We start from the raw sequence: 12118 nt of genomic DNA, 5'->3' as shown, positions 1-12118 counted from the left end.
CAGCCTGTTTAACAGTAATTCTCAAGTTGGTACACCGTTAAAAATCGCAGTTATGCTTTATGCAATGATGTGCAACTTTTCAAAGGATATCACAGCAGAACTAGCAGCCTAACAGTAGACAATTTAGACAGGTCAATAATGTTTAATTGACTGTGGTCTGGGGGTGTAGAATCACTGACAACAACTTCATGACTTCCGTTTTTAATTGCAAACATGCAAATTCCAGAAGTTGGTGTCAGTTTCAGAGGTAATAATAGCAAAATGTTCGCCTAATGTATTTTACTCATGTATGGAATGATCTGTCTGAACTGTACGCAGAACAATACTTTTCATTGTACCTCGGTACACGTAACAATAAACAAATCCCAAAGCAGGCAGTTTTACATTCATTAGTATCATATCAAATCTGGGCCTACATTTTCTAAATAGCATAGAGAACAGTTTCGAACACAGGAATTTGAACAGGGAGTGCTCGGAGAGAGGGAGCATGAACCAGGGTAACCTGGCAGCTGAAGCCTAGAGGTATCACTTAGCTTAAGTATGTAAGTAATTGGTTGATGAGTCTTAAGATTTGTTCTATTCCTAAAATTAGAGTTGTAATTTAAACTAGAACGGGAGATAAGCTAAACAGTTAATAAGACGATAAATATCACCGAGTCGGAGTTCTAAACTTGATACCCTAATGAAACAAAATATAACAAAGATGGTAGGGCAGATTACAGTTGCAGCATATGGCAACTGGTGGACATCAACGTGATCCACAACAATCACAACCACAGTAACTTCGGCTCAGATTTGATGAGCTGCAGACCAAACATAGGACGCTGCAATACATCAGGGAACGAGAAAGTTACCTGGATAACTTGTTCCCGGAGACAAACACATCCCATTGATTAAGTACATCAGAATGGTCTGTGGTCAGAGACAGGAGAGCGTGACTATGATTGAGGTAGCTTTGGGGATCCAGAAGGCCATGCTGGAGAAGCCTCAGCCCTTGCAATTGTCCAGCAGGTTCAATATTCTTGCAATTATGTGTGGACAACAGCAAGACTGCAGTGTGGATTTTTAAAAATTCATTTTTGGGATGTGGGCGTCGCTGGCTAGGCCAACATTTATTGCTCATCTCAATTTTCCCTCGAGAAGATGGTGATGAGCTCCCCCGTAAACTACTGCAGTCCATGAGGTGTAGGTACGCCCATCGTGCTTTAAAGGATCAGCAATATATTACCAAGTCAACATGATGAGTAGCTTGGAGTGGACCATCCAGGTGGTGGTGTTCCCATGTGTTGGCTGCCCTCATCCTTCTGGATGGTAGTGGTCCTGGGTTCGTAAAGTGCTGTCCAAGGAACCTTGCTGAGTTCCTGCAGTGCATCTTGTAGGTGGTACACACGGCTATCACTGTGCGTCAGTGGTGCAGTGAGTGAATGTTTGTGGGTGGGGTGCTAATCAAGCGGGCTGTTTTTGCCTGAATATTGTTGAGCTTCTTGAGCATTGTTGGAGCTGCACTTATCCTGGCAACTGAGGGGCTTCATTTTAATCCTCATAGATTTGGGAGAAAATAGGCTAAGGTAGCCTTGAGGATGAGTTGATAGAGTATATTCAGGCTAGTTCCTAAGAGCTACCAGGGAGAAGGCTAATTTAGACCAGTTAATGTGTAATGAGACAGGCTGATTAATGATCTAAAACAGAAAATGCTGGATAAACTGAGCAGATCTGGCAGCAGCTGTGGAGAGAGAAACAGAGTTAACTGTTTGACGATGCATGGCTCTTCTTCAGAACTGAAGAGGTGTAGAAGTGTAATAGATCATATAGTGTGGCGGGGGTGGTAGAGAAGGAGGGGCAGACTAGAAAGTTAGGCATAGGTCACAGCTAAGAAGAGATTGACAACAATGTCATGGACAGACAAAGTGAGTGCTAATGGTGGCATTAAGGACTAGAAGATACTGATAGTGACAAAGTTAAGATAGCAGAACATGTTAAGAGGAGAACAGAGGTCAGTGCTCAGTGAAAACAAAACTTAAGAACTGACAGATGGCCCCCTGGAGGGGAGGGGGGCTTGCATTGAGAAAAACAAAGGAAGCAAAAAAAGAAAATGGAGTCAGGATGTTGGGGGGGGGGGGGGGGGGGGGGGGGGCGGGGGTTCACAGTCTCATGTTGATGAACTTACTGTTGAGTCCAGATGGTTGCAATGTGTCTAATTTGAAGATGAGGTGTTGTTCCTCCAGTTTGTGTTGGATTTCAGTGAAGCATTGCAACAGGCCAAGGACAGACATACGGGCATGAGAGAAAGATGCTGAGTTGAAATGGCAAGCGACTGGAAGGTTGGGAGTCATGCGTTTGGACTGAGCAGCAGTGTTCTACAAGGTCTGCATTTGGTCAATGCCAAAGAAGAACCAGGCAACCAGTCTCAACGACTGCCAACTGGTGGCCCCGACATCTATTATGAAGTGTTTTGAGAGGTTAGTCGTGAGATACATTAACTCCAACCTTCTAGATGCATTGATCCACTGCAATTCGCCACTGTCGGTCCACAGCATATGCTATCTCCCTGGCCCTACTCATCCCTGGAGCATCTCGACCACAAGGACATCTGTTCATTCACTACAGCTCCGCCTTCAACACCATAATCCTAGCCAAGCTCATATCCAAACTCCAAAACCTGGGACTCAGTTCCTCCCAATGCAACGGGATCCTCGACTTTCTGACTCACAATTTATAAAGATAAATGACACCTCCTCCACGATAGTCCTCAATACCAGTGACCTGCAAGGCTGAGTACTTAGCCTCCTACTATACTCCCTATACACACACAACTGTTGTTTGAGATCCGACCGTAGTGGGTCGAATCTCAAACAACAATGAGTCAGAGTACATGGTACAATGACAACAATCTCTCCTCCATTGTCAGCAAAACTAAGGAGCTGGTCATCGACTTCAGGAAGCAAAGTGTTTCTTCCCTCCTGTTTGTATCAATGGTGCAGAGGTGGAGATGGTTGACAGCTTCAAATTCCTAGGTGTAAACATCACCAACAATCTGTCCTGGTCCACTCACTCCTCAGGAAATTAAGGAAATTCGGCATGTCCACAATGACTCTTAGCAATTTCTATAGATGGACCGCAGAAAGAAAACATCGTATTTGGCAACTGCTCAGCCCAAGACCCAAGAAACTACAGAGAATTGTGAACACTGCCCAGTCCATCAGGCGAGCCTGCCTCCCATCCATTGACTGTCTACTTCTCCCGTTGCCTAGGGAAAGCGGGCAGCAAAATCAAAGACCCCTCCCACTATGTACTGTATACTATGTTTATGTATTTTCATTATGTATCATGTATTTATCGTGTTCTATGGTATCATGTATGGAGCAATCTGCCTGGAATTTACACAGAGCAATAATTTTCACTATACCTCGGTACACATGACAATAAATCGAAGTCTAAAGTCTCTCTAATGTAGAGGAGACCACATTGGGAGCAGGGAAGACAGTAGACCAAATTGAAGGAGGTGCAAATGAAATGCTGCTTGACCTGAAAGAAGTGTTTGGACCCTTGGGCGGTAAGGAGGGAGGAGATGACGAGGCAGGTAGAATCATAGAATCTCTATAGTGCAGAAAAAGGCTATACGGCTATTCTTCACCGACCCTCCGAAAGAGCACCATAGACCACTCTCATGCTCCATTCTCATAACCCCACCTAATCTTTGGACACTGTTAGGATACCATTGGGAAACCTTTTTTGGTTTTCTGTGTGTATAGAGAGTATAATAGGAGGCTAAGTATTCAGCCTTGCGGGTCGCCGGTATTGAGGACTATCCTTTTTAGTACATATCCTGCTGGCTGCTTTAATCTACAGTCTTCTTGTTAGCTGCTGCATCATTGGGATTTTTGCTTAAGCTATAGACTTTTGGCAAACCTGAAACCCCTGGTCTAATTAACTAGCTAGGGGGTTCCCCTTTACGTTCTGTGGCAGAGCCTGTGATGTCAGTTTGATAGACTTGGCAAGCAGCCAATCGGTGAATCTGGAATTGTGAGCCATCTCCCATTGATTTAATTTGATTTATTATTGTCACATGTATTAGTATACAGTGAGAAGTATTGTTTCTTGCATGCTGGACAAACAATTCACACCGTACATAGGGAAGAAGAGACTGCAGAATATAATGTTACAGTTATAGCAACGTGTAGAGAAAAGATCAACTTATTACGAGGTAGGTCCATTCAAAAGTCTGATGGCAGTAGGGAAGAAGCTGTTCTTCCGACCCAGTATGGTGGTGTCATCAGCAAATTTGAAAATAGAGTTGGAGGGAAATTTGGCCACACAGTCATAGGTGTATAAGGAGTATAGTAGGGGGCTGAGGAGACAGCCTTGTGGGGCACCGGTGTTGAGTATGATTGTGGTGGTAGTGTTGTTGCCTACCCTTACTGATTGGGGCCTGTGGGTTGGAAAGTTCAGGATCCAGTCACAGAGGGAGGAGCCGAGGCCAAGGCCACTGAGTTTGGAGATGAGTTTCGTAGGAATTATAGTGGTGAAGGCTGAGCTGTAGTCGATAAAAAGGAGTCTGACATAGGTGTCTTTGTTATCTAGGTGTTCCAGGGTAGAGTGCAGGGCCATGGAGATGGCATCTGCAGTGGACCTGTTCCAGCGATAGGTGAACTGCAGTGGATCAAGGCAATCCGGGAGGCTGGAGTTGATTTGTGCCATGACTAACCTTTCGAAGCACTTCATGATGGTGGCTGTCAGAGCCACTGGACGATAGTTATTAAGGTACGCTGCTTGACTTTTTTTTGGTACAGGGATGATGGTCATCTTCTTGAAGCAGATAGGGACCTCAGATTGTTGTAGGAGAGGTTGAAGATGTTTGCGAATACCCCCTCCAGTTGATCCGTGCAAGACCGGAGTGCTCGTCCGGGTACCCCAGCCGGGCCAGTGGCTTTCCGTGGGTTGACCTTCGAGAAGGCTGCTCTGACGTCTGCAGTGGTGATCTCAGATACAAGTTCATCCGTGGCTTCTGGGATGGAGGGCTTGCTCTCGTTGACCTCTTGCTCAAATCATGCAAAGAATGCATTGAGCTCATCAGGGAGGGGTGCGTTGGAGCCACCGATTTTACATGCCTTCATCTTGTAGCCCGTTATGTCTTGCAGACCTTGCCATAGATGGTGGGGATCCCTGTGGCTAGCCTGGGACTCGAGCTTGGTCCGGTACTGTCTTTTGGCACCTTTGATGGATTTTATTCTTGTTTATAATTGGTGGAGCCATTCAGAAACTTCCGATTTTTGACCTGAGTTCTGTGGGAAGACATCAAATAGCTGGAAGACACTCTCTCTACTCTCTCACTCTGCCAGGCGACTTAACAGATTCCCAGCCAGATCTATGAAGGCAATCTTATTTGGAAGACTGCAGGCAGCAATTAGATCTGTGAATGGTGCAGCAGGCTCAATGGGCTAGACAGCCTACTCCTGTTCCTATAACAGGATATAGTTTCACATTCAGTTCGAGGGGGAGTATCGTGGGTCTAAAACTGGTATCTACAAGTTAAATGAAGAATTACACAGGCATGAAGATAACGCTGGCTACAATAGGCTGGGAAAATAAGTTTAAAGGTCAGACAATAGATACAGTAAGAAGTCTTACAACACCAGGTTAAAGTCCAACAGATTTGTTTCAATATCACTAGCTTGTGATAGCGAAACAAATCTGTTGGACTTTAACATGGTGTTGTAAGACTTCTTACTGTGCTCACCCCAGTCCAACGCCTGTATTTCCACATCAAGACAATCGATAAGCAGTGGTAGACATTTTAGGAGATATTTTATATAATGATAAGAAAGAAAAGCCCTACAAGAATGCAGCATGTGTAGCTAAAAAAAGTTAAGGATGGTATGAAATTGAAAGAAAAGGCTTACAATACCACAACGAATAATGAGAAGATTGGGAAGCATTTGGAAACCAGCAACAGATGACTTAACAAAAAAATGGAAACATTAGAAGAGAGTGAAACAGCAAGACATCCAAAAGAAATACAAGAGGAATACAAATGCTTTTACAAGTATATAAAAAGAAAATAGTAGCTGATAAAAATGTAGGCCCCTCGTAGGATGAGGTGAAGGAGTTAGCATTAGCTGTAGAGCCCTTGGCCATTGGGCTGAGGAGCTCAGGGTTGTGGAAGGGGACAGTTAGGGGATGGGGGGTCGAACATAGGGTGTCCTTATATGCAGATGACTTGTTGCTGTATATTTCGGAGCCAAGCTCTTCCGTTGGCGGCATAATCGGATTGTTTCAGAGATTTGGGACGTTTACAGAGTATAAAGAATTTAGGGAAAAGTGAGTACTTTGTGGTCTTCCCTCCGGGAATGGGAGTGGGGGTGGAAGGGCTGCCATTTCATCTGGCTGCATTTCATTTTAGGTACCTGGGGCTGCAGGTGGCCCAGAACTGAGCAGGGCTTCGGAAGCTTAACTTCACTAGCTTGGTGGAGAGAGCAAATGTTGATTTGCTGAGGTGGGACAATCTCCTGCTGTCATTGGCGGACTGGGTACAGGCAGTAAAGAGGAATTTTTTTGCCGCAATTCTTCTTTCAATGCCAGCCAGTCTTTTTGGCCATGGCGATTTTTAGGGGAAGGTCTCGTTTGTTTGGCTGGGGAAGGTGGCTAGGATTAGGAATGTGAAACTGCAGGCATATGGGTTAGGCCTCCCAAATTTGATGTATTATTATTGGGCGGCAAATACAGAGATTACAGGGTCAGGATTGCCGGCGCTGGCAACGGCGCCGCTTCCAATGGCCCCAAAGAAGTATTCAGTGAGACCGCATTGTAGCGGCCACATTCTGGAGGCAGCTTAGACAGCATTTTGGGTTGGGAACTGGTTTGGGGCGCCGATTAGGGAGAATCATTGTTCAAGCCGGGGAGGATGTATGCAAGGTTCTGGGGATGGGAAGAGAGGGGGATTAATGAAATGAAGGATCTGTTTCTGGGAGGGCGATTTGCAAGTTTGGAGGAGTTGGGCAAGAAGTTTGGGTTGGCGTGGGGCGAAAGTTTCAGGCGTATGCAGGTGCGGGACTTTACGAGGACGGTCTTCCCAACCTTCCCGATGTGGCCCGCCTCCTTATTGCTGGGGCGGTTCTGTCAGTGGGGGGTTGGAGAAAGGGTAGGGGTTTGGACCCCATAGATGGGGTTCTGGCAAAGTGGGAGGAAGAGTTGGGAGTGTTGCTGGAGGAAGGTCTGTGGTGTGAGGTGCTGCGGAGGGTAAATGCCTCGACTATGTGCTTGAGGCTGGGGCTGATACAGCTGAAAGTAGTGTGGAAGGCGCACCTGACAGTCTAGAATGAGCCAGCTGTTAGAAGCGGTGGGGGTTGTCTGTGAGCGATATGGGAGGGGCCCTGCCATGTACATATGTTTTGGTCCTGCCCGAAGCTGGAAAGGTTTTGCGAGGACCGTGTTCAGCACCATCTGGGGGGTTTTATATGTGGATGTGGAGCCCGGACCCTAGAAGCCATATTCGGGGTATCGGACTGGCTAGAGCTGCAGGCGGTGCAGGCCTTCACCTCGCTGACTGTTCGTAAGCGGGTCTTGTTGGGGTGGAGGTCAGCTTCTCCACACTTTGCTTCGATGTGTCGAGGGGGGCTGGAGTTTTTGACTGGAAATAATGAAATTTGCTCAGGGAGGGGGTTAGTGATGGGTTCTACAATTGTTGGGGTTTGTTCATCATGCATTTTAGGGCGTTGGTTACCATTGACTGTTGGGGGGGGTGGGATTATTCTGAATTGCAAAATTGTTGAAAATTTGTTGAATAAAAATACTTTTTAATAAAATCTAACTTGCGGGATATACCTGTATTGGAGACGGTTCAGAGAAAGTTCACTGGGTTGATTCCTGGGGCGAAGAGTTTGTTTTTGATTAACGGTTAAGCAGGTTGAGCCGATGCTCAATGGAGTTTACAAAATGAGAGGTGATTCTATTGAAACGTATCAGTTTGAGGAACTTCACAGGATAGGTTCTGAAAGATGTTTCCGCATGTGGGGGAATCTATAACTTGGGGGGTAAGTTTCAAAATAAGGGGTCTTCCATTGAGATGACGATGTTGACCTTCAATGAATCATACATTAGAGCATCAGAGTCCTTTGCCCATTCACTCACAAAGATGATGAGACATGATAATTGTTGTGATCAATTGTGGAAATCTGCATAAAAGAGAAAAATTGAAGTGGATGTGTTGCACATGGAGCAAGCAAGATTAGCACAAGGCCAATGGGGGGAGGGTGGGGGGAGGCGATGGTGGTGAGAGAAAATTCAATGAAAAGTGGTAAAAGCGTGCAAAAACATGTCAAGTAATGTTTAAATGTGTGAGAATGTGCACCTGTGTGCGCGCACGTTTGTGTGCACATACACATGTGTATGTCTGTGTGTGTGTGGGGGGGGGGGGCGGAATGGGCATTGGCTGTAGACAATAACTACAGTTGTGCTACATCATTTCAAAACCGAATTATTCAAGATAAAATATTATTCCAATGCATGTCCTTCATTTATCACAGCCATTGTTGGGATTATAGGGAGGAAGTAAGAGGCTCATTGTGACTGGGTTTACTTTTAAAATTTAGAGGGGGGGGGGAGATGAGTGGAAGAAAGGGATGTCCAGGCCCATAGATTTATGGGGGATTGACCTCACCCCACAACAGTGTTCTCAAACCATAGCTTTCACAAATGCATTTCTAATGCATCCTCCCTACTTGCAGTCTTGTCTATTTTCTCTCCCCTTCTTAAAGCTCTAGGATCCGTTGAGATTCCTCCAAAAATTGACTTCCACTCCTTTTTCTCTCCAACCGATCACACCATTTTCTCTCAGTGAGATATTATTACATGGTTTGTCTGTGAAGAATCAACTTCCTGAGGATGTCCTTTAAATTACAAAGTGATCTAACCAGTCTATGTCTCATTCTGTAGTGAATAAATACAGCAACAATGCTAGCAAGGCACCAGGGAATAATAATCTATTGGAGAGTAGATGAAGCAATGATAAGTGCAAAGATATCCAGGGAAAAGAAAATGAAACAGTAAGAAGTTAACAATAAGAATTTCACCGCAGTAATCACCTAAGGGTCTAATTAATAGCAGCCTTCTAAAATGATCAATGCTTATGCAATTTCCATTTTTGCCTTTCAGGCTTTAGAGTTTCTATAAGAAGCTCCAACAGAAAGGAATCCCTTAATAAGCTCTTTTATAAGACTAGAAATTGTAAAAACTTAGAATTAGATTAATGGTAACATTCAAAATCAATTTCTCATAACAACTATTTGTCCTCCAAACTGAGTCTTTGGACAATATGCTTGTTGTATTATATTAATTCGCTATAATTCCAGAAACCCATTAGAACTACAGGATGCCATTGGCTCTCATTGTATACATTTCAATATTTTGTGTCAAACTTCCAAATCAAAACATATTAAATCTCCCAATGCATTTCAAAATGTTCACTGCATTTTACTTTTATAATGTAAGTTGCATCAAGCAGCATTAAGCCAGTACAGCTACGTCACCAGTACCATCTGGAGCTACTCTGGAACTGGAGGGTGAATTGGAAGGATATCAAAAAGCATCCTTCTAAGTGAGAGGTACCAAATAATCAAACTCATGTATGGCATCCACATTCTATTATCTCTGACAATACATGTCTCATTATATATTAAAATATCGCACTGACAATCGTAAAATCTTCATGGAGATAGATGCCATGAAGAAACCTAATGCATTTAAAATGAGAAGTCAAGAGAGGTCAGCTCATAATGCAAAGTCATCAAATTAAGACCCTGGCGACCGTCGTTCTTGTCTACTTCATATTTATTAAGAGCAAGCACTTAAGGAATGAGCCGACTTCAATTAGAATGTCCAGGTTCAACAGGGTTAGCTAAAAAATCCCATCATTTTCCATGATTTCTTTCACATTATAAATTAACAGCAAGCATTTTCATTTTCAAAGATTATACCCTTTTGCACCAGCAAGTAATATTAAACAAATGTTAGAGGGCCTTGAATTCAATGCTCATTTTAACGTTGCACAAATAGTCACGTTTGACCAAACACATTCTGAAGAATGGATTATTGGATTTAAAATAGGTTGCATACATATTCTTCTGAACACATTAAATGGAAAACATACCATGCTGGTAATTAAAGGCAATTACTAAAGATACTGCAGTTTGTTCATGTCACTTTAGTGCTGCATCAAAATAGCAGGATGCACATTTGTAACTCTTGTCACATGTCAAGTCCCTGCTCTCAAACAAGCTATCAGGAGGGGTGCTCATTGGAAATAAAGTCCCTTGTAGGTAGGTATATAAATATATATATATATACACACATACACACAAATATATAGAACACTCAAGGAGGTTACCACCAGCCATTTTACGTCTTCATTGGAGAAAATGTGCATAATGTTGTGGGAGAAAGAAATTCAACCAAAACAGACATTTAGAAAAGCATTTTCAGCTGCATTTAGCAAAGAACCTCTCGTGCCACACTTACAGGTTATGTAAAGAGAACAAAACAATAATTCTCAATGCTTTTACCAAATGTCTTCCAAATGCCTCAGATTTGTTTTGCTGCATGTGGGCATCAATATCAAGTATCTGATTTTTTTAATACTTCAACCCTAACATCTCGCCGTTGCCAATTTCAGAGCACATAACCAAGAAAAAAATTCGAAGGGCACAAACTGTATTAATCAGATAACTGATCTCCAAAAAGATTAGAAAACTGTAGTTTGTATTTTAATGAAAATATTTCTAATATCCAAATTTATAGACATGGCCCTTTAGGGAAATTCATTACTGGACATGGCAGCTCCAACTGCAAAAAATAACACAACGTTTCAAATGTTTTAATTATTGTGATAGTTTAGTTTTGAGACCTGTCGTCTTTATTTTCTGATCTTAAGGGCCTGTTACAACTGTGCAAGTCGGAGATATGTACAACTGGCAAGCCTTGTGCAGCAAGGGAATCTAGGCAAATGAGGTAATTGTGTGCAATTGATTTTTCAAAAAGCTGTTTAGCACAAAGCTGAAAAAGGACAATTAATTTAGTTAATTCGTAAAAGCACCATTAATATTCCAAAAATATCAAATACCAATTAAGCACTTCAGCACTAAACGTCCAAATGCCTCATGTAAATTAGCAACATAAAAAATTTAAAGTATTAATACAGAGATGTGGCAGCCTTCCTTTAACTGCAAGAATGCTGGTCTAACGGAGCTGGAGGTTAATCACAATTTCCTTTTAATTGTTCTCCCTCTTTCTCACCAGCCTCCCTGACCTCTGTTCAAAGGCTCTGACTTTAACCAGGGCACAGTTATCAGAAGTGCCCGAGGAAGTGGGGGCTGAAGGTGGTTGTGGGGGGAAAACCACAGGTAGACCCCAATGATGGCAATTCTCCAGCACAGGTCCTACATACTAATCAAAGTCACAAAGTTCAGGTTAGCCACGCACCCCATCAGCAAACGGCTCAGCAACATAGAAATTTGGAGCAGAAGTAGACTTTTTAGGTACAGGTTCCCAATATTATGATGCAATGCAAATACGACAGAAAGAGTAAGTTTGAGCAGAATGTTTCTTGTACGTTTGGGGTCATACTCTACAGGACGAGCTGTAATGGAGAGCAACTGAGATCGTGTTCAAATAACTGGATTAACACCAGCTGCTTTACAAATACTTGTTTCAAGTTGGAGATGAGCGACGAGATGGTATGCAAACATTTTAAAACTGAAGAATGCTTATTGGTACTCACCTCTTCGCCCGAAAGGTAGAAAGCAGAGAGGAGCCCCCCAACAAATCGAATAGTCACTTCAAAAACCGAAACCTCTGCATGCTGAGAGGAAACAAAAACGTGGTCAGGATTAAACAATGCACACAGGCTACCTGTTCTCATCCCTAATGATGTTCTAAAGTTGCCTCGATATGAATCAATTCAATTCTTCTGTGCTAACCACGAGGATTATTGCGGTTGTGTTTCTACAATGTGAAATAATTAATAACAATTAATAACAATAATAATCTTTATTAGCTCACACATTTACGTTAACACTGCAATGAAGTTACTGCAAAAATTCCCTAGTCACCACACTCCGGCGCCTGT

At 43.1% G+C, this 12118-nt stretch overlaps 1 protein-coding gene across 2 annotated transcripts in view; it reads right to left on the bottom strand.

Moving 5' to 3' along the window:
- Positions 1-12118, bottom strand: part of man1a1 (mannosidase, alpha, class 1A, member 1) — a 591384-nt gene that overhangs the window by 259182 nt on the left and 320084 nt on the right. Inside the window, exon 4 of one of the 2 annotated variants that reach the window (XM_072499366.1) lies at positions 11771-11851. The exons of the other annotated variant lie outside the window; for it this stretch is intronic. Coding sequence (XP_072355467.1) covers positions 11771-11851 — 81 coding nt within the window. The remainder of the gene's footprint in view (positions 1-11770; positions 11852-12118) is intronic. 2 annotated transcript variants of the gene reach the window in all.

Source organism: Scyliorhinus torazame, chromosome 4, assembly GCF_047496885.1.
Source record: "Scyliorhinus torazame isolate Kashiwa2021f chromosome 4, sScyTor2.1, whole genome shotgun sequence".
Classification (NCBI taxonomy): domain Eukaryota; kingdom Metazoa; phylum Chordata; class Chondrichthyes; order Carcharhiniformes; family Scyliorhinidae; genus Scyliorhinus; species Scyliorhinus torazame.
The sequence above is the reverse complement of the archived record's forward strand: the minus strand, read 5'-3'. Positions and strand labels throughout refer to the sequence as shown.